The sequence below is a fragment of the Ursus arctos genome, chromosome X (assembly GCF_023065955.2).
Source record: "Ursus arctos isolate Adak ecotype North America chromosome X, UrsArc2.0, whole genome shotgun sequence".
Lineage (NCBI taxonomy): Eukaryota > Metazoa > Chordata > Mammalia > Carnivora > Ursidae > Ursus > Ursus arctos.
The window spans coordinates 84,129,992-84,152,663 of NC_079873.1; the positions used below are offsets into that span (position 1 = coordinate 84,129,992).

At 43.8% G+C, this 22,672-nt stretch overlaps 2 protein-coding genes across 7 annotated transcripts in view; both read left to right on the forward strand.

Moving 5' to 3' along the window:
* MID2 (midline 2) overlaps positions 1-17,277 on the forward strand; it is a 93,283-nt gene extending 76,006 nt beyond the window's left edge. For 2 of the 4 annotated variants that reach the window (XM_026478806.4, XM_026478803.4), the window contains exons 6-10: positions 1,365-1,492; positions 2,460-2,693; positions 10,103-10,264; positions 11,749-11,956; positions 12,346-17,277. In XM_026478806.4, coding sequence (XP_026334591.1) covers positions 1,365-1,492; positions 2,460-2,693; positions 10,103-10,264; positions 11,749-11,956; positions 12,346-12,748 — 1,135 coding nt within the window. In that variant the 3' untranslated portion in view covers positions 12,749-17,277. The remainder of the gene's footprint in view (positions 1-1,364; positions 1,493-2,459; positions 2,694-10,102; positions 10,265-11,748; positions 11,957-12,345) is intronic. The other 2 variants (XM_048213507.2, XM_026478805.4) reach the window with 1 other exon arrangement.
* Positions 17,278-21,123: 3,846 nt separating this feature from the next.
* LOC113241171 (NACHT, LRR and PYD domains-containing protein 12-like) overlaps positions 21,124-22,672 on the forward strand; it is a 48,134-nt gene continuing 46,585 nt past the window's right edge. For 2 of the 3 annotated variants that reach the window (XM_057313579.1, XM_057313580.1), the window contains exon 1: positions 21,124-21,212. The gene's annotated coding sequence lies outside the window, so the exon portion shown is untranslated. Of the gene's footprint in view, positions 21,446-22,672 lie in introns of all 3 variants that reach the window. The other variant, XM_057313583.1, reaches the window with a different exon arrangement.

The window sequence follows — 22,672 nt, forward strand, 5'->3', positions numbered from 1 at the left end:
ATTTGTTTATCCTGGCCTCCAGTTTATTCCTAAAACATCTCTATTTTCACAAATATCCAAGAGCTCTTGTTGGTAGAAGTGTAACAGGGTGTACATGCATGAGGATATATCTTTGTTTAACTCCTCAACCCCTTACAACTAGTTCACCAGAGAAGTTTCCTCTCTGTTCTTCTTGCGTTCAGTGCCTCTTCCCTTCATTCTACCTTCGTATTGTTGCCAAATTAATGTATCTTTCCGTTCTGTCATTTGCATGTTCAAGGATCTTCACTGGCTCTGATTTAGAAGGTCTGTCACAGGGCCTCAACATGTATGCTTTAGTCAACACTCTGATGTGTAATCATGAATTCAAGAAAATTCTGATGTGTAATCATGGTTAAGAATTGCTGAAGCACAGAAAAATGTACCTTAATTTTTTTTTTTTAAAGAGCTGCCTAAATTGGTTCAGGGTATAGAGCTTAGAATCCAGTGAACATGGATTCAGTTATATTTCTTTCTTTTCCTGACCCTTACTGGTCGTGTGACCTTAGGCAAGTTACTTAAGCTTTCTATTTGTCATTTCTCGTTTACATTAAATCTCATTGTCATTTACAAAATGGAAATAACATTTACTACACAGGATTATGGCAAGAGGTGGATTAAACGATGTATGTAAAGTGCATGCATGGTCTCTTCTACCTACTAAGTGCTCAACAAATGTTAGCAGCTGTGTTGTTGTTAGTCATTCCATTATTCGTTCAACAATTGTTTATTCACCATGCGGCCAACACCGTGTTACGGACCGTGGAAGATATGAGAGGTACAAAATATAAACCCTGCTCTTGAGATGCTTAGAACTAGCTGGGGAGATAAAACTCACATAGCATTATATAGTCATATTAAATAATCATAAAATTAAATGCAAATGTTATAAAAGAGCGAATAAAGCACAGTATTCAGGTGAAGGCTTGAATTCAGCCCCAGCATGCTGGCTTGTTGATTAGCATAAAAAAATAGAGGGGGAGAAAAAAAGTCTCTCAAACTGCTCTTACCAAGCCTTCAGAGGTCTAGTTTTGATGCTGCCTGCCAGATGGAAAATGATGCAGAGGGGAAAAAATCCTGTATTTACTTCTCAAAATTAAGACAGGATGGGGGAGTGTGTTTGAGGGGTGAACATATGTGAATAAATATGGTATAACCCTTAATTGGTTCCTGATGATTAAATTTTAAATGGTTTCCATTGGAAAAGCAGAGATATGATATTTTTCACTTAATGAATCAAGCCCTATGAGTCATTTGTTTTCGCCTTGTTGAACCAGAAATCAAACATTGGATAAAGGTTGCAAACCGATTTTGATGTATATTGATGTACTTTTTCTCTTTTCCAGGGTCGCTATGGCAACAGCATCTTCTCAAGTTCTGATTCCAGACATCAATTTTAATGATGCCTTTGAGAACTTTGCTTTAGATTTTTCCAGAGAAAAGAAACTGCTGGAGGGGCTAGATTATTTAACAGGTGTGAAAATACTGTGGTTTCCTTCCCGTTTTAATGCTTATCTTTTGGTGTTCTCTTACTTTAAGGTAATCAGAAAAGGACGATATTTGCAATGAAAATGCTTTTATAACCTTTAAGACAATACAGCTATCTTTTTAGATAGAATATCCTTTAGCTCATGTAACAGAAAAGAAAGATGATGTGTCAAAGATTTCTGGGGGCAGACGAGTATACCATCATACTTAAAGATCAAGAAAAAACAAGACGTTGCTGGTGGATTTCTCCTTATGAGCTTATCAGTAATATATTGTTGCTTGTTGTTGAGGGGGTTAGAGCTCAGATGGCAGTTATGGAATATTAAAGCAAGTCCCACATAGATATGGGTACCGTTCAAATGATTTTAAGGAAATTTGAGGAACTGGCAGATTAGGATGAAAAATGGGAAAAATACCTGGCTTGCAGACAATTGTAGGAAATGAGGTTTACGACCAGCCTATGAAAAATGCTGGCTACCTTCAGGCTTATTGATTGGCTATTTCATGAGAAAAATGTACACATACAATAACTTTGCGTTGGTCATTATTTTTGTTAACATATTAAAATAACAGTCATTTATCGAACAACTACTTTGTGCCAGGCACTGTGATTTAATTTTATATTATGAATATCCACCGCAAATGTGTGAGGTAGTTACCATCCCTTATTTCACAGACGACGGAACTCATATTAATTTGCGCTTGGCCATACTGCCCAAAACATATGGTAAAACTTATTTTAAAATAAAAAGAAACAGGTCGGAGGTCATGCAATAAGAAAACCACGTGACCACGTGAGGTCTCAGCCCTTGGCTTCCATTGAACGCTTCTTATTGATGAAGAGAACCTCCCCTCCACAGGATGTTGAGTTGGGCAGCAAGAGTTAACGATTGTTAAAATTTGGGAACAGAGAGTGTGCCTTCCTCACCTTCTTTTCCACCTTTCCTTTACAGCCCCAAACCCACCATCTATCCGAGAGGAACTCTGTACTGCCTCCCATGACACCATTACAGTCCACTGGATCTCGGATGATGAGTTCAGCATCAGCTCCTATGAGCTTCAGTACACCATATTCACTGGCCAGGCTAACTTCATCAGTAAGTCATGGTGTAGTTGGGGCCTGTGGCCAGAGATAAGGAAATGTAAGGAAGCAGTAAGCTGCTCAAGATTGGCCGGGGCGCCACGAGGCAAGTGTTTGTAAGACATGTTAGGTTGTTGAGTATAGTGTTGCGTAGACAGCACAAGCTCCCCCAATGCAAAGATTGCATTGCTGGGTGGACAAGCAAGTTGTGTATTTCCTTGCTGGGGCAGTCACTGGGGCCACTCCCATGTGTTTGTGTAACCCGTAGCCTTTCTTCGGTCAATCCATGTCACTCTACTCATCGTGAGTCAGAACCCAGCTCAGAATTCATCCCTGGGTAGCTATGCCACCGCCATCGCTGATTCTGTGTCTGTGACCATCTCTCTCCTCGGCTCTTCTTCCACTTCATTATCATGATAAAATACATCATGTTCCAGGATGACTACTTCCTTCCCCGGACCTATTTGTACCAGCGACGATCGATCGTGATAAGCCTTCTGCCTCTGTCACTGTACTCCTTCTCCCTCTCCTCCAAGAATTACACCAAATACAAAAACGTGTCAGTGGGCCACAAAATGAAAGCTGTTCAAAAAGCAGTCACTGAGCTCACATGTTATGGCTTCACCTTCTGATGAATTGGAGAGCAAGACAAGGCAGAATAGAAACATGACTCATCGATGGCCAGATAAGAGGGACCTGGCTGCGAATTCCCCTCCCTGTGCCAGGGAGAGCTGGAAAGCAGAATTAAAACTGGATTCAAGACTGGAAGGGATTCCCACCCTAAGGTGCACCCTGGGTTCCCACCCTCGTCTGCAGAACTGCAAATTAGTATTTTCTTTTACCTTTGTGCTTGTGCTTCTGTGTCTGACTTCGCAGGCCCACACGAGAGGAGTTTTGCCAGCGAAACCCTCCCAATAGGCTTCCTTTTCCTGTTTGGTGCCAATGCCGGGCCACATGGTGGGCTGGGGAGGTGAGAGGACATTGGGGGTCACACTCGAAAAACACTTGCCTCGTGCAGCTCCAACTAAGCCACTTGGCCTGGGTAGCTGGGCTCCTAGGTGTTTTTTTCAGATTTTGGAGTCACAAAATCTAAGGCCTCCCTGCCATGCTTTCCTGCCCTTGTCTCTCCCTCTCTCCTGCTCTGGCAAGTCTTAGCCAGCAACTGAGCTTCTCCTTCCTGAGAGGGGTAGAGCAGTGGTCTCCTGGGAGCTGAGACATAAGTCCAAGCGACAAAGATCTAAGGGCTGTCCTCTTCATTTTCAAAGATATATAGTCCTTCATAAAGAAGAACTTAAGGGATAATTCTTAATGGCAATAGGATCGTAGCGCCTTAGAATTGGAGGGAACCTTAGAAGTCCTTTAGGCTAATCATCTTCCCTTCCACCAGACGCCCAGTGGATGATTGTCCTGTCTCTACTGGAACATTTCCAGTTGCAGTGATGGGCAGCTCACTTCTAACAAAATAACTAATTCAGTTGTTATGCAGCTATAAATAATTGTTAGTGGGTCCTTATGGAAGGCCTAACTCTTCTTCCTAGTAAATAACAATGACAATAAGAATTGATATGTGCATTCTGCTTTGCCATTTATAAATGCTCCCACATACATCATCTCACTGAGTCCCCCTGAGTTCTTCCTTAGCCTTATGAAATAGATGATACTAATTCTATTTTATTGATGAAGAAGCTGAGGTTCAAGTGAAATGAGTTGCCTAAGGTCGCAGAGCTGCAAACTGATGGAGTCAAGGTTTGAACCCAAGCCTGTCAGGCTTTAAGCTTAATGTTTCTTGAATTAAACCCAGTCCTAGCCCTGCCCTTTTTGCCTTACTAATAAACCTGACCCATCTCTCCCATGACAGTTCTTCAGATAACTTTAGGTAGCTCTCATGTACGTCCCTTCTAAATTTTCTCTTTTCCAGGCTAAACATCCTCAGTTCTTTGAATTGCTCCTCTTGTGACATGGTCTCAGGACCTTTACCATCATGGTATTCTTTTTAGGAACACACTCCTGTGTGACAAGGTGGTTTATAAAATGCCCTGTCAAGGGGCGCCTGGGTGGTGCAATTGGTTAAGCCCCTAACTCTTGGTTTTGGCTCAGGTTGTGATCTCAGGGCCCTGGGATCGAGTCCTGCATTGGGCTCCACGCTCATCATGGAGTCTGCTTGAGATTCTCTCTCCGTCTGCCTCTCCTGCTTGTGCTCTCTCTCTTTCTAAAATAAATAAATAAAATCTTTTTAAAAAATGTACTGTCAAAAAAGCAAACACAGTACTCGAAAAGTGGTCTGACCACCACAGAAGACAGCTGGATTATTTCTCTTGTACGTTAGGTGATGTCCCCCAGCCCCTAACCTTTTCATTCCAGTAGTCACATTGACTACTGAGTGTTGACTACTGAGCATGTAGTCAGTTGAAATCCCTCGGTCTTTCGAATCCTTGATTGTCTAAACTGAAATGGAACACCTTGAATTCATCCGTATTACATTTTGTCTGGTTAGCTTTGAATTCACATTCCAGCCTGCCAAAATCCTTTGAAAGCCAGTTTCTGCCTTCCCAGCCTGCCTTCTGTGTCTTCTTCCAGTCAAGTGGAATAGGACAGGGACAAAGGCAGAGCCCTGAGCAAAAGTCTGTCTGGCAATGGGCAGATAAGATGAAACTATTTTAGGTGCTCTTGGGTGCTCAGTAGGTTGAGCCTCTGACTCTTGATTGTGGCTCAGGTCATAATCTCAGGGTCCTGGGAGAGAGCCCCGTGTTGGGCTCTGTGCTCAGTGGGGAGTCTGCTTGTCAGACTCCAAATAAATAAATAAATAAATAAATAAATAAATAAATAAATAAAATCTTAAAAAAAGAGATGAAACTATTTTACTAGGAATACATATTCATGAAGATTCAATGTCCTAGTCTTATCTGTCGGTCTGGCCTACCACTGTTCTGCCATTGTTGATTGAACCTTGGCTCTGAGAGCTACTTTCCTTTGAGGTTTTTCCACATTTTCTCTTCTTAAACCACTTTATTGGGATATAATTGGCATTCAAAAAGTTGTCCATCAACAGATCAATGGATAAAGAAAATGTGGTATGTCCATACAATAAAATATAAATTCTGCCATTTGTGACAACGTGGATGAACCTGGAGTGCATTATGCTAAGTGAAATAAACCAGACACGGAAGGACAAATACTATGTGATACCATTTATATGAGGAATCTTAAAATTATCAAACTCCACATTTTCTTTAACCAGAAATTTCTTCCTTGTCGGCTAGAATTTTGTCTGGAAAAGTAGTTCCCCTTGTTCTTCTTTTGCTTTTTTTCTTTTTCTTTGTCTCTCTCTCATTCTCTCTCTCTCTCTCTCTCTCTCTCTTTTTTTTTTTTTTTAGCTTTCTCCCTTCATCTGTAACTATCTCCCCACCTCATCTAAGATTTGGAATGGTCACAAGCCAATAATGTTTCCGATGATGCTGTTAGCTGAATTCAAACAGATGTTTGGCTGATTGTCTTCCCCATTACTGTCTATCTTTCCTCTATTTCAATTTTGTGTTTTGCATTATGAAAGCACTGGCTAAACCTTCTGTCTGGCCAGGCAGCCTGTAACACACTGCCACAAAGATAAAACTTCTATTTCCTCTCCTTTTCATTTCCATGCAAATGTTCTCCACCACACGTTTACGCTCGGGTTCATGGATTTCCATATTATGGAACAAGGTGTATGCTTCCATTACCGGAATTCACTCATCAACCCCATCTCGCCAAGTCTCAGTGATACCCAGAGAATCCTATATTTACCTTTTCAAAATTTAGAAATGGTTTCAAAATTACAGAAAATTTGTAAGAGTAGCACAAGGAATGCCTGTATACTCTTTACCCAGATTCATTTATTGTTAATATTTTGTCCCCTTTCCTTTCTCATTTGCTAGCATTCCCCATCTCTCTCTCTCTTTCTGAACCATTTGAGAGTAAATTGCATACATCATGACCTTGACCACTAAATTCTTCAGTGTAGGTTTTCTAAGAATAAGGAAACTTTTATATAACCACAGTGTGGTTATCAACTTGAAGAGATTTGATACAATACTTCTTCTGATCCCACCATTCATACTCCGATTTTGACAGTTGACCCAATAACACCCTTTATAACATAGAGGACCTGATATTGCCCTTTAGAGTCGAGGATTGGGTATTGCATTTATTTGTCATTATTCCTAGCCCCCTTTACTCTGGAACACTTCCTCAGTCTTTGTCTTTAACAACTTTGACGTCTTTTTAAAAATGTCCTTTATTTTGGGTTCCTTTGATGTTTCCTCACGATTTACATTCAGACTGTGCATGCATGGCTGGAATACTGCATCGGAGATGTTGCGTTCTCCTTAGGATATCACATCTGGAGGCATATGATGTCCACTTGCCCTTCGTTGGTGATGCTAATTTTGTTCAGCTGCTCAAAGGCGTTGCCGGATTTCTTCACTACGTAGTTACTATTTTTCTTTTTGCAACGAATAAGCAATCCATGTGGTGACACTTTGAGACAATGAAAAGGTCCTGCTTCCTCATCAAACCCATCCCACCCACACTCCTGTTTTAGCATCAGTCAAAAATTCTTGCCTGGTCCAGTCTTTACCCTGATGATTGCAAAATGATGATTTTCCAAATGAGCATTCCCTTGCCCATTTACCAGTTGGCATTCTGCATTCAGCTGTAAGCAAAAACCCCACCCTCTGCTTATTTATTTACATCTCAGTATGGACTCACGAATTCTCTTTCTTCAGTGGTTTATAATTCTTCACCACCCTTGCTTATTTTGATGCTCAGGTTGTCCAGATTTAGCCAGTAAGGGCCGTTTAAGCTGACTCCTGGGTCCTTTACTTCTCCCATCATTTTCTTGAGCACTTCTTTACTTTCTAGCAGAACAAAAGATTCTAGGCTCATATTGACTTTATCCTCCCCCAGCCTTGAAATCAGCCATTTTCCTGAGGAACCCTGGTTCCTTTGAATGGGAGGATGTTATTAGAGAACAAGATCTGGATACTAGAAATACATACATACACCCATGTATGTATACGTGTGCACACATATAATAGACACACATACGTAACATACGTGCGTGTCCGGATGCACACACACACTTCTATAGAAATCATGAGTTCATACCAGTACCTCCAATTCCAGTCCATCCCCACAGGTTCTTTCTTGCCTTCCCCCATTCCATATTGGTACATTCCGACTTCCACAGTGAGAACCCTGGCTCCCAACAATTCAACACATGGGCTCATTTGCTCAATCCTGTAATGTATCTAACAGTTTCAGAAGTGCTTTGGCCATACCACTACCGAAACAAACAATAGTTCAGGGTGTGTTTTCAGTCCTCCTCCTGCCGCCATCCCTTTGGTGTGCTTGTTTTTCTTCTGAAGTGCAGTTGGGCTCAATGGTTTCGGTTTGCCTTCAGTTTGAGTCCCCACTCTTCCCATTCGTATTGATTTAATTGCGCTTTTCTGAATTCGTAAGACAACAATGTGTTTCCAAAAGGGAAAATGAGAAAAAAGGTATTTAGAGAAGTGTCCTTCTCTCCCGTATCTTTTTAATCCCATGCCCCTGCCCCTATCCCTTTGCCTACCGACTTCAAATATATGTATGTTCTCTTATTTGCCTTTCTTTCTTGCAAAAAAAAAAAAATAGCATACTATCCATGCTCTTCTGCAATTTGTTTTTTTCAACTAACTGTTTACCCTGGCAATCACTTCATATCCGTGAATAGAGAGCTTCCTCAGTCTTTTTCATAGCTACATAGTACTTCATTGTGAAGTTTGTTCATTTTTTTGTTTTGTATTGTTAGAAGCATATCTGGAAGACCATTTATTTCCCTCTTTGTATTAAAATTCAATGTGCAGTTTATGATTTCTGCTGTGAATTGGTACATGGATAACCAAACCCTCCAACATTATTCCTGGCCCTTATCCTTCTTGTCTTTTCATGAGCATGACTGAGCATCTTCACCAGTTATTCTTTCTAGAACATCTCTGTTTGCCCTCCATTATGCTTCTTTTTCTAGTTTTATTTGAGACTTTTTCAACTTCCCACCAAATTCATTATAAAGCCTTCATGATCAGATCTCTTTCAAAACACTCATGATTATTATTTTTTCTAAAACACTCGTGATTATTTTTAATAATCCTTTATGAGTGCTGCATAGAAGTGACTAAATTCACTGCTCATTTTCCTTGCCCATTCTTTTGCATGCTTTGGTAGAATGATGGTTAAAAAGCAGTAGACTGGGGGCACCTGGGTGGCTCAGTCGTTGGGCGTCTGCCTTCGGCTCAGGGCGTGATCCCAGCATTCTGGGATTGAGCCCCTCATCAGGCTCCTCTGCTGGGAGCCTGCTTCTTCCTCTCCCACTCCCCCCTGCTTGTGTTCCCTCTCTTGCTGGCTGTCTCTCTCTGTCAAATAAATAAATAAAATCTTTAAAAAAAAAGCAGTAGACTGATTGAAAAACTGATAACAGAAGAGAGATGCCTTGATAATTCACAAACCAGAATGTCAACCCCTCTTTTATTCACAGTTAGCCAAATATGTGTTTTTAATTATGCACATTTTTCTCTGTTTAAGTCAGTGTTTATGGTCCAAAGAGTTTTGAAAGCAGAAACCTAGATCTCTGAGCTTGGGAGAGAAGAAGGTTCCAGGCAACAATGTGTTCCTGGACCACCCAACCTCAAATGAGTATTAGAACAAGGAAGGGGCAAAGATGGGTAGTGTCAAGTGAGGAGATGGTAATCTTTACTTTGGTTCTTATGCCATGTCTTTGGCTTCCCTATGATACCTTGGAGCCCAGTAGTTTTGGAAGTAAGGGTGAGGAGAGTGTGGGAGAGATGAGCCATGAGCCCTGAAAGCTTCGCTACCTTGCAGGGACACAGCAACATTGTTGTCCACCTCATGAATTGTCACGTAGTGGAGAGCCCAGTGGACTAGGGTGAGAGACCAGAGTTATACTCAGCACCATCACCATCTGTCTGTGGCCTGGGGCAAGTCACTTTTCTTCTCTCAGTCTTAGGTTCCCATTTGTAAAATGAGGGCAATAGGGTGTGTAGGTGTCCTGTTGGTTCTGAGAGTCCATGTTCCTGTGCTCTGCCCAGCGCCACTCCATCCATACCAGGCCAGGCTCAGCTGTCAGAGGATTGGACCTTGGGGGTAAAGATCCAGAGACTCCATAAAAGTCATGATTCTGTGACTTTTGTAGAGTGGCCTTTCCTGTATTATTGGGCAGAAAACTGAAGCAATCTAACTTTCACTAGTGGTGACATCTGACTGCCAGAGGCAAGGAGCCTGGCGTAAGCCTAGCTCCGTGGGAGAAAGGAGACAGAAGATATTATGTCACTCTGTCTCCCGGGACTCAAAAGAAAACAAAATGAAATTCTTTTTTTTTTTTTTTTTGGTGGTAGTTGGGGGGGGTGGTTGATGAATTTTCAGTGTGCTTCTCATCCTATCTCTATTACCTGCTGGTTAATGTCCTTGTCTTCCTCTCCCTTACAGGCCTGTACAATTCAGTGGATAGCTGGATGATTGTGCCCAACATTAAGCAGAACCACTACACAGTGCACGGACTTCAGAGCGGCACCCGCTACATCTTCATTGTTAAAGCCATAAACCAAGCGGGCAGCCGGAACAGTGAACCCACCCGACTAAAAACGAATAGTACGTTGTGGTGATTCCGAAAGGAAAGCTCCGTTTCTCCCTCCACGCCGGGGAGTAGCTTTGGCCTGAGCAGGGAGCCACAGCAGTGCAAGAGAGCAGAGGCACCATGCAGAGGAACTTGACCGTTTTAGTTTATGCTTTGGGCACGGGGTTTGTTGGTGCCTTTGGGAAATACATGAACATGAAGATACACACAAAGTATATGCAGTAGTAGCTGGAGTTTGAGGAGGGTGTTAGTAAAGGGTGAGAGTAAAGTTAGTAAAGGCGGGTGTTCCCCATGCTCGGGGAACAGTTGTGTATGACAGTACAATTGGGGATAATCTGGTAGAATCCTTCTGCAGAGAAGCCATACCTGTTAAGAATGCTTCCGACTGCAGGTGACTGGAAATCCAACTAACTCAACTTAACGAATAGTATTTGTGAGTAGCTAAAACAAATAGTATTTTTTGTCTCTTTCTCAAATAGCAAGAAGTTTGAAGGTAGGCAGTTCAGGGCTAGTGCAGCAGCCAGTTCTGTGATGTTGTAAAAGACCCAAGCTCCTTCTCCCTTTGCATATTGACTTATTGTCATATGGCCACCATATGACCCTTGCGACCTCCAGATGTCATATTTCCTTCTAAGATAGGAAGAGGGGGAGAGGCTTGGTGCACAGGATGGCTATCTCTTCTCTTGGGAAAGCCCGGCACTTTTCCAAAAGTGTCCCCAACCCTGTCTGACTTCTGTTTCCATCTACTTCCATCTCATTAGCCACCCCTAGCAGCAAGAGAGGCTAGGAGCTGAAATATTTAGCTTTGCTGCCCTCTATGGTGAAAGCGGGTAACAGAGAAAAAGTAGGGGGGGTGGGTTGTGTTCGCCAACAGTGTCTGCCACAGACCCATTTTGTATAATACAGCTCTTGCCACACCCAGCAACTGGCTTCTAGTCATTCGTTTCGTCATATAGTTAAAAGGAATTCTCTGTCACGAATGATCCTACACAACAAATGTTTTTTCTGATAATTCCTGATGCATCCGTCACTCTAACGAAGTTGCCTAATCATGTGTTATTTACATCCCAATTGTAAGAGGGTAGAAAGATGGTCTTCACTGAGTTCTTTTTTTTTTTGTTCTACCACCAACCAGCAATTACCTCACCAGTTCCCCTCACTTCGTCTCACCTCGAATACTCCTTCCCCCAAGTCCTACTCACATCCCAAGCCACCCACTGAAATAAAGCAGAGTACAAGATATATTTGAGAACGTGAGAGCCTGACAGCCCCTTTTTAATTTGATAACCTATCGGGGGGGGCAGCTTATTCTTCTTTTATTGAAAATGGTGACTTCAGGCCCTACTTCCTTAATATAATCCAAGTAGCAGCCAACTTGCCTGGGCCCAAGAATGATCATCCTATCAGGAATCCCCTGGTAGTGATAGTCCTGGAGGACAGAGATGGCATTCTTAAATACTTTCTCATGCGTTTTCTTTTTTCTACTTCTTTTTTTCAGGCCAACCCTTTAAACTGGATCCTAAAATGACTCACAAGAAGTTGAAGATCTCCAATGATGGGCTGCAGATGGAGAAGGACGAAAGCTCTCTGAAGAAGAGCCATACCCCGGAGAGGTTTAGCGGCACAGGGTGCTATGGGGCAGCAGGAAATATATTCATTGACAGTGGCTGCCACTACTGGGAGGTGGTCATGGGTTCCTCCACCTGGTGAGTGGGTCCCACTTTTAGTTTTTCTCCTCCTTTTTTCCTGCCATTAGGTTCCTGGGAGATTCAGGTCCGTAGCACAAACATAGTACCAGTAAGTCAAGGTGAAAAGGCCTGTGATGAAAACCACTCCTAGAAAAATTGGCCAGCTTTTAGAAAACCAAAAATATAAAATCTTGGGAAATATGCCAGGCTAGGAGTTGGAAATTTCTCCAGCACTCTAATTGCTGACTTCGTAAAGCTCTCGTGCTATCAACATTGTGGGTCTAAATGTAAACTATTTAGTAAAGGAAGAAGCATGCATTAGATTTCTTATATATCCCATATGGTGCCTAGCACCACTCAGATCATTAATAAATGTTTATTTCTCTCTCCTTTCCACGGTCTTGCAGGTATGCAATTGGTATTGCTTACAAATCAGCTCCCAAGAATGAATGGATTGGCAAGAATGCCTCCTCGTGGGTCTTCTCTCGATGCAATAGTAACTTTGTAGTGAGACATAACAACAAGGAAATGTTGGTGGATGTGCCCCCACAGTTGAAGCGTCTGGGTGTTCTTCTGGATTATGACAACAACATGCTGTCTTTCTATGACCCAGCTAACTCTCTCCATCTTCATACTTTTGACGTGACCTTCATTCTTCCAGTGTGTCCAACATTCACAATCTGGAACAAATCCCTAATGATCCTGTCTGGCTTGCCTGCCCCAGATTTTATTGATTACCCTGAGCGGCAGGAATGCAACTGCAGGCCTCAAGAATCCCCTTATGTTTCTGGGATGAAAGCTTGCCATTAAGTTTCCAGAGAGCGTATAATTCACTGGCTCTCCAGTCCAGCAGTTCTTCCCCTCCTAAACCTCAGTTAGTGTCCAATATACAAGATACAAAATAAAGTTCATCTGAAGCATCCAAAATAACTAGATATTATAGATTTAATTTTTGTGCATTAACGCTTGTATTTGAATTAATGTACTGAGTCTCTCAGAATGAATTATCTGAGCAGTCTGGGTTCAAGCCATTGGAGGAGAAATTTAGAGAATACCTCTCATCATTGGAGAATTAAAAATTCCCAGTGATTCAGGAGTATAAATGATATTGGAAGGAATTAGGATAATTCTAAGTAAATAATGTAGAAAGATGCTCTGAACAAGGGGCTAGCCAGCCGGAAAGGTGAGTGTGTGGGGGGGGCGTGTCAGCCTTCCTAGCACTGGCCAGTTTGACCAAGTAGAATTTTGAAGTGTCCAAGGATCACATATTTTATGTAGTTTTTGATAAAAAGCCTACAATCAAGGATTTATTATATGAAGAACATGTATGTGTATATATAATATATATAAAATGAATAAATAATATATGTTATATATTCATTTTATAATTATATATACATAATAAATTTTTTGATTTGCTTGTTTGAGTGAGAAATATACTGGAAGGGAAAATAAGTTATATCATTCCATTTTTGTCCCCTAAAGGGAACATCATCAAAATCAGGCAACATTTTCCTCCCTCCCTCCATTCATCCCTCCCATTCTCCCTCCTGTCACACACACACATACACGTGCAATAATGACGTAGATGGTGGGAAGAGTTCTAAATTGGATTAGCAGAGATTGGGGGACAAGATTGCACAAGAGATGCTGTTGCTGGATAGAAAATTGATCCAAGTAGAAGCACAGTTTCACTGAGGCTACTTGATGGAGGAGGTTCATTTGAATTGTTAAAAATTCCGTCACAGAATATCTCAAAGAAATACCGTTTTATTACTCTCAAGTACATACTGTTACTAGCATTAGGCTAAAAAAAAAAAAGAATTGCACAATGGATGTTCTTTAGGAACTTTATTTACTTAATCAGTAAGAATGGAATGTTCTAGATGCAAAAATTCCCAGTGCATATAAATGTACTTTGTATTTTCAGATAAAACACTTATGAAGTGCTTCAGAATGCCCGAGAACAGTCTGTTTTCCTAAACAGGTTAAAGAATTGTTCCTCTCCCGATCTTGTTTACTCTAGTCATCTGCTTAGCGGACCCCTCAGTGGCAAATGCAGATGTAACTTTCATCCCAGTCTTCCTCGCTATTGTTGAAGGGCATCGAGTTTTATGGTCTGTGCTTTTGTCAGTTCTCCTGCAGGGACTGGGGTTCCCCGGAGATAAGTCCGCCTCAAGGAGTCTACTTCTCGGGAGTTGCAAAAATATTAACTTTTGTACAAAGCCGTAGCTGTCACAAGCCACCAGACTGGAGCCTTGAAACAATGCCAAAACGTCTCCCCTCTTCCTTTCGACCACCTCAGTGGACGTTCGTTCATTCATTCATTCAATCAATCATTCAACAAACTACTAGATGCTGGGTACCACTCTGCTGCTGATGTATTGATAAAAACACAGTCCCTTGCTGTCAAATGCCTTACTATTCTGTAGGAGAGACAAAGTTATCTATATACAGCCCCTAAATAGCAGCTTTGTATTGTTTGTTCACCTAACAGGGAAAGCAGGACCGATGCGCATTCAGATGGCGGGTTCAAACTTAATGTTCTCTCTAGCAGCAACGCAGGCTTTTCTGGTTGAAAAAAACCGTATGTCATTTCTGCTAATTAGGAGAGAAGCAACCTCAGTCAGATCCAGCAGTGCCGGCAGCTAGCTCGTCTGCCTTGGAAAGCTCATAGCCTTCGGACTAAAATAAGCCTAGTTCTTCTGCCATTTCCTAGCGGTGTGACCTAGGGTAAGCACTTCACTTCTCCGAGCCTCTGTTTCCTCTTCTGTAAAATAATACCTACCTCACAAAGCTGTTGCAAATATTTCAAAAGATAGCACACGTAAACTGCCTAGCACAGCCCGTGGCATGTAGTGAAGTGCACAAGGGATATGGACCTCTCCCTCCCGGCCCCGGCCCCAGCACAGTGTAGCGGTGCTTTAAAATGGATGCCTTTCATTTCTCAGTTACTCTGGTCTCTCCTCGAGGCCTTAGCCCCCAGTTTTTAAACAAAATAAATGATCCCGCCCCTCAGAAAACCTCTCACGGACTCCCATAGCATTCAGTAGAAGGCCCCATTGACTTAGGGTTTGGCTTTTCAGGTCCCTGTTTGCTTTCCCAGCTGCACCCTTTGCCACTTTCCTCCTTCCACTTGTTACTTTAGACAAGGTCAACTGTTCATACAACTTGTTCTCTGGGCCTGGAGTGGAAACATTACTAACCGTTCTGATGCCCAGAGTGAACAGGAATTGTTCCTGTGTGGAGGGAATAGTGTGGAAATGTTACAAATGCAGGACATGCCCCCTCCACCCCAGCTCAATTCCCTTACCTTATCCTCGGGTCTCCCCAGCTGTTCATTTTTTTTTTTTTTTTGGTACCCTTTAGGTTTTAGTGGCCTGGGACAAAGCTTCAATTTCCCCACCTTACATTTGACCCTAGCCTAGACTCCCTTTACCCACCCCCACCCCCACCCCCAGCCAGATTAACTCCTGACTGCCCCCCCAGACTGGTGTATGTTCTCATCTGAGCTCTCACGGCACCCTGAGGGTCCCCCCCACTTCTCAGCAATAATCACCTTGTATAGCAGTGTTTTTCAAAGTGTGGTCCTCAGACCGCCTGTTAAGAGTCACCTTTGGTGTTTGTTAAAACAATTGATCCTAAACCCCACTCCTGATCTACTTAATTGGACTATCGGGGCACATAAGTGGAATTTTACATTTTGAACAAGTTCCCAGGTAATTCTGATGCACACAAAAGTTTAATGTATAATAATCATCTTCCCTACTAGACTGTGAATACCTTGAGGGCAGGGACTGTGTCTTTTGTTGTTGTTGTATTTTTTAATACTTGGCATGGTGTGTGGAACAGAGTAGATGCCTGACTAATGTTTATTGAATGAATGTATGAATGAACGGATGAATAAGCAAAGTTTCCCTGTTATACTCTGATATCCATACCGGTGTTTGTTATTTCCTGAGCAGAAAAGCTCGGTTACTTCTCCATTTGGGCTGTGTTAATATTATTGTGCAAATGTCCCAGGACTCATACATATAAGTGACTATTGTCCGCCTCAGAAGCTCTTTGGAAGTTAACTTGGGGAATTGTCTACAGCATGTGGCGCCATTCTTTTCAAGAACTTTCCAATCTTTTTGAAACTTTGTTCTTTGAAGGTGGATTTAAGTTTGGGCTATAGCCAAAAATCACTCAGAGCTTAACCTACTGAATAATGTAGGAAATTAAACTGGGTTTGAGGTAAGCAATGACGTTTCTGAGCCAAATAATGAAAACTGCTTTCCAAGAAACAACATGGTGGTAAAGTACTCCGGGCGGGGCAGGGGGGGGGGGTGCGGGTGTGGTGGGTCCCGGAGACTTCAAGGCTTTCATAGCTAGTGGCAATGCCAGGACCTTAGAGAAGTCATTGACTGCCTCTAGCTAAATAAACCCAGTTGGACAAAGGGAATAGGATCTGTATTTAACATCTTCAAGGAAGGTGACGCCCTTAGTTTTCATTGTTGTTGCCCTACTCAATCTATTCTCCTACAATCCTTTCTGCTAGCAAATTATTCTTTCTGTCTGCAGTTTATGCTTGTTTCCAATTTTTTATATTGTCTTATTGAAGAAAGCACAAAACTAATCAAAATAAAGTTAAACCTGTTTTGAGAATATGAAAGAAATTTTAATGCCGCATTGGAGTTGTAACTACTTGTAAGTAAGAATTGCTGCATCTGTATGTGTTTTTATCATGTAATTCCATTGTATAACTTTGGATGCAGTGAAATTCAGATTTCAGCAAAATCACTTATATGTTCTTTTCAGCTTAAATACACTAGGTGAATTTTCTAAGCTTCCATGGTTTACATATTTATATATGACTACCTGGATGGAGCAATCCATGGATGGACTTTTTGATAAGCTCAAACATTTGATACCCCCTTTCCTCTACAGAATGGAGAACGTGAGGCTGACAGATAAGAACCACTCCCATGCTTATTTCAATTCCTGAAGCCAGCTGCAGCCTTGGAGCCATTGGCTGTGTTTGGCTGTGTGTTACAGGTTGGCCAGGTTGACTGCCATCAGGGCAGGTAAAACTGCCTTTTACGGTCTGGGCTGCCAGCTTCAGACATATACTGTGTTGTTGTTGTTGTTGGCTAGAATATTTATTAGACTATTGTCGGACTATTTTTTATCAAATATTTTATCCCAGGCTTGTTTGTACTGGGAGCTCTGGACCAATAGTGTCTCTCCTAGTGACAGAAATCTGAGCATCTGTGGATTACACAGCCTCATCCTTCTAAAATATCCCAGCCATCCAAAATGCTATATTATGAATTAAATAAATATATATGTATTCATGAGTTCTCGATTGTCTCTCACTGGAGTTTAAATTGGGAGAAGATGAAAAGAAAGACGGCCGTGGGTTACTGGAATTGCCTAAATGATTTGGGGGAAATCAGTTATCATATAAAAGGTAGAGATTTGGGCAGAGAGGATCCAGGAGGTCTAGAAATCGGGATCTAATCATGAAGACTGGTTTCAGGAGCAGGCAACAGTCAGGAAGACTAAAGAAATGAAGGTATAAGGCCCAAGGAGGCATGCACATTACATTTCAGGGGTTGAGGCGGAAGGTGGGAATTAAGGAAGAACAAAGAAAATCCCACTGCTGGAACCTATTGGTTAAAGGCAGAGTAGGGCCAGAAGTGACTTGAAACAGGTTGTCAAACCAAGGGCCTATACAAACGATGGCCCCAACACAAGAAGATTAAAATATAAAAGAGACAAGAATTTGCAATATCAGGGGCTTAGTGATCTAACTGGAGAGCAACCTTGGCAAAGGCTAAATATGGGGCTATTACCCACACTAAGATAGTGTGTTTTTTGGGATGTGACATTTGGGAAGTCTGGCTGTATTTGATAGGCCAGGCCAGAGGAGATATGGGGTTCTTATGTTCCCCTAACTAGGAATAGGATTGCTCCTGGAGTCCCAATGAAACTGAGCCTGTAGGTGGGGGTGAGGTGGTCTGTTTATAAAGATCAGGAGTAACAGAGGCCACCAACTAGGACAACGGAAATGTATATGGCATGATAGCTAATGAGAATGACTCTCCTCCACTGTGAATTTCCAGGGGTGGAGGATCAAGGTGGTCTTCCTATAACTGTTGGGCACAATATGTAAGTGACAATTGTGACTGCCCTGGATGGGTCATTCAAGAGGCATTCATTGTGTTCCCAGTATTCCTCTCATTTCTCTGGGGACATACTAAGATGAAAAAAAGCATTCTTAACATTTATAATCTAGTGGGACATCCAATTCAATAATTCTTCCCAGATAGTTTTTAACCTATAAACTCAAATTACTCATGGTAGCTGAAAAAGGAAGCCTTCACTGAAGACACAGGGGTGAGAGTAGAAGCTCTTACCAGACTTGTACGTAGGACATACGTAGTAAATGCTGACTGAATAGAAATAGAACCTGATAAGCAGAATGACAAGCAGGCCACCTTGTACACTGTGAAGTTTGTCTTAGGTGAACTTCACAGAACCACTTAGATAATCCCTCTTGGGCACATATCTCTGGTCAAGCATCCCCACAATTGCCTCTTTGTAACAGGCAACTGTTCTTCAAGGTCAGTCTTCTTCTAAGGGAATAATTAGAAGAATTAATAAATTAGCCATCAATAATGTGCTAAGGGAGGAGGATGGGGGAAAATTCACACCTCTTCCAGCTTCTCACTCTACCTCTTCCTTCCTTTTCAGAAAACAAGAAAATGTTAACAAGAACCTTCTAGAAACAGTGTTTCTGTTGTCCAATCTGGGGGTTTGGACAAGGTGGGAAGGGCAAGCTATAAACTTGCAGGTTTGAAAGGGTCAGCCAACAAGCAGTGCTCTGGCAGCCTTGCAGGGGACATATTTGGGGCCAAGAGGTGTCTTTCAAATAGTAGAATATAGATGCTAACTCTACTTCCTGTCAGGTTAGCCTTGTCCACAGAATGCAGAGGATCTGGTACCCCAGCCAGACTGAAGTCCCAGAAAATGGAATTTGGGCTGGTTTTCTCTTTCGTGTACAGTGGCAGGAAAAAGACATTATGATCTACACATCTTTTTGCCCAGCTTAACTCCCTTGGTGATAAGGAAGGGTGTTGTGATATGCCAGAAATGTGAAATTCGCAGCAAGCAGCTGTCAAGCACACAGGTCCACAAGGCCTAACTGATTCAGCAGGTAAAGGTACAATGGATCATTTGTTTGATTCAAACAGTTTATTATTTACACAACGAAAGAAAAGGTAGTGAAAGTTTCCTGCTCCTAGTGGTCCTTGTCCCAAGCACCAAAAAGGATGACACTGAAAAAGGGGCCAGAGGACTGCAATGGTAGTTGTGGGACATCCCTTTACTAAGAAGCCAATTTTAGACTGTAGCTACGTTGCTCTATAGTAGTATGTAGCTCTATTCTGAGAGGGATGAGTCAGGAAGTCTCTTATCTCATCAGATCCCAGGAGGTGGGAGGGGATGAAAAACTCTTGACAGCCTTCCAGGCGAGAGGAGGGATTAAGGAGGCAGTGGGAGATAAGTAACAATGGCCTTGAAGCAGCACCTTGTAGGACTCCCATCCTCTAGTGCCCTGGAAGGATCACAGGTGTTCCACCAAGACTCGGATTAGTTATGGTTCAAGCCTTTGTGTGCAGGACCTATGTAGATAGTGTGAGGCTGCCTGGGTGCCATGGAGGAGCTGTTCTCCTACAGCAGTTAGCTGAATGCCCAGGTACCTTCCCTGGGGGGAAGGCAAAGTAAGCAAAGTCAGGGTCTGTTGAGGAACTCCCCCTCTCCCTCCCTTCTGGTGACCTTCCATTCATGTCCTTTCACTCTGCTCAGTGTCTTTGGGGTTGAGATGGGGTGGAGGCAGGGATTAAAGGAATAACGGGATGCACAACAAATTCAGACCTTGCAAAATTCAGTACCAAGGCCAGAGAATCCCAAAGCCCAAGTCTTTGGTATCTCTGGCTTAGTTTTTCAACTATAAATTGAAATGTATGAATAATTTCTAAGGTCCCTTTTAGCTCTAACAGTAGGCATTTCTATAAATGCAAATTTCCTGAATGTAGTGGTAGAAGCCCAACCTGCATACCTACCCCAAGAATGTTGGGACATCAGGGCCGATCATCAGGAACCCTATGACTAGAACAGAAAGGTGGATAACACTGCTGTTACTTTGGGACCTCCATCAGACTCCCTTTTGAGGTGACCGTACTCCTCTTTACATGCTTCTTTCCACTCAGAGCTCCTATGCCAGTCTCCCCCACTTAACATTTGACGCCATTATTTTTGACTTTCCACCTCAGCCTTCTTCCCTTGATTTATTCACTAAGTGTACAAAATACAGATCCTGCTCCAGTTAGTCAGGTCTCGGTTTCAAATTTCAGGTTAGCTGTCTGACAGTTTTCCATGTGTCCATGTAGGAAATTGCCAGACATTCCACTTTCCAAGGGCAGAACAGGGCACTTGATATAGAAATCAACAGGGGTCCTATGTGCCACCTTCCCCAATCACAGCCTTTTTTCCTCAAACTTCCACAAATACACTCTTTACATGGAAGAGAGAGGGTCTTGGCACTTATCATGCAATTACTCACTTATTCATTCATTCAACAAATAGTTTATTGATAAAATCTTTGTGTCAGGTGCTGGAGTTCAGTGATGACCAAAACACATAGTCTCTGCCCTCATGAGACTCGTAATAATCTGGTGGGGAGACAGACCATCGATGAATGAACCTTTAATAATAGGAGCTATCACTGATTGCTTACAGTGTCCCGACACTACTCCAAGCACTTGAAATGTAGTAACTAATTTAATCCTTCCAGCAACCCTGGCAGCTAAAGACTATTATTGGCTCCATAGAACATGAAGAGTTAACCCTGTGCCCTTGCCCAGACCAGTAGATTCCACTGCGCCTGGTGAGCAGGCTAGCAAGGTTCCTGGCCTTAGTTTGCCTCTGGCGCGGAGGTAAACGAGTTTAAGGCCCAGCACCTGATCCCGGCTCGTGGTGCCAGGAATTGGGGTTGACCAGGAAGGATGCCCAGGACTGTTCCAGACACCCTCAAAACCGCCCCCGCCGTGGCTTTCCCATTCTCTTTTTTCCTCCCCCCCATACCCCCCTTCTCCAGGCCGGCCCCTCCCTGTAAGCCGCCTCTTCTCTGAGTCATTTCCCCTTCCCTGCCCAAAGACCTTGGCTCTCTCTCCGTAGCCCTTCCCTCTGGCAGGAAATTGAGGCAGGGCCAACTAGCTTTGAGAACCAGGTGAGCGCTTTTCCCAGCAGATGAGAAACGCCCCCTCCACCCCCACCCCGTTCGGAGGGACAGGAAATTGAGGGAGTTCCCGCAGCCCCAGCGGCTGGCTCCCCTGTCTTCTGAAGGCCCTGGTGGCCGAGCGTGGGAGGTGCCACACCCCGCCCGCTGTCTCCTGGGATGTGACGAGGGAAGTGGTGGCCCCGTCAAGACGGGCCGGCGGGGCTGCCGCGGGCTCAGGCGGGGTAAGCCGAGCGCGCTGGGGCGGGAACTCGCTGCGGGAGAAGCTGGGCAGCAGGGGAGGGCCGGCCCCGCCAGCCCCTCAGGAACGTGAGCTGGAAGAGGGAGACCCGCGTGTGCGGGGTGTGCAGAGGTGCCTATGCCGGGAGGCGCCTCTGTGCGGGGAATGCGTGGGCGAGGAGGGGCGTGGGGGCCACGCGCGCGTGCGGCGACTTACAGGGGTGTGTGTGCAGGTGTGCGTGGAGAATGGCAGCGCGTGCGTGGGGCGCGTGCCTGTGCGGGTACGTGCGTGTAGGCGTGCGTCAGGAGGAGTGGAGATCAGAAAGGACCGCTGACTGACGACGGGAGTGGCACTGACACTGCGTGCGTGCGGGACTGAGGTAAAAATGTCCGAGCCGCTCGGGCTGCCAGCGCCTAAGTCAGGACTCTTCACTTGTATTTTCTGAGGTGGGGAGGGAAGGAAGACATGACCCCTTTGAAAATCCGGGAAAACTGTTGACGTCTCCTGAAAAAACCAAAAAACGCACACGATTTGCATGCAAGCAGAGAGGGCTCCTGGCCATCCGTGGCCCCCAGATAATGGCTTCAAGCGGGAAGAAACCCCAAATAGGTCACTTTAGGCTCTACCATCGTGTCTTTGGATTGTGTGAGAGGAGGAACGGAACAGGTGACTGAGCCGTTGCTTGTTCTCTCTGAGGGCCCGCCTCGGGCTCGGTGTGGCTTCCAGGCTGGGTTTGCTGTGCCCCTGGTTCCTGGTGCCTTCGGAGAGGGGTGACGAGGCGGGATCACACGCCCTCCCGCCCCGTGAACGACGGCAGGAGGGGATCTCGTGGCCATCCCCTAAAGCCGGGGCGCGGGGCGCTGGGGGGCGAGCTCATTAGCCTCAGACCTGCTGGCCAGCGCCTTGCTGAGGTTGCAGTGCAGGGACTGGGAGAGCGCCTTGTCTGAGTCCCACCCCAGGCTCTCCACAGCCTGTGTGCAGTGTTCTCAAGTTGGCGCTTTAGGGGAAAGAGACTAGAAGGAGACCGGCGGGCTTGGGTTCTGATCCCATCTTTGCCATTAACTAACCATGGGACCCGGAGCAATTGTCCTCATCTTCCTGGCTGTCAGTTTCCGCATTTATAAAACGGGGTAGTAGCTCACAGGGTTGTTGGAAGTGTGACCAAGACTACAGCACATTCCCAGCACATGGAAGCATTTAATAAATGGCAGCAAAAGTAGAACTGTATAGA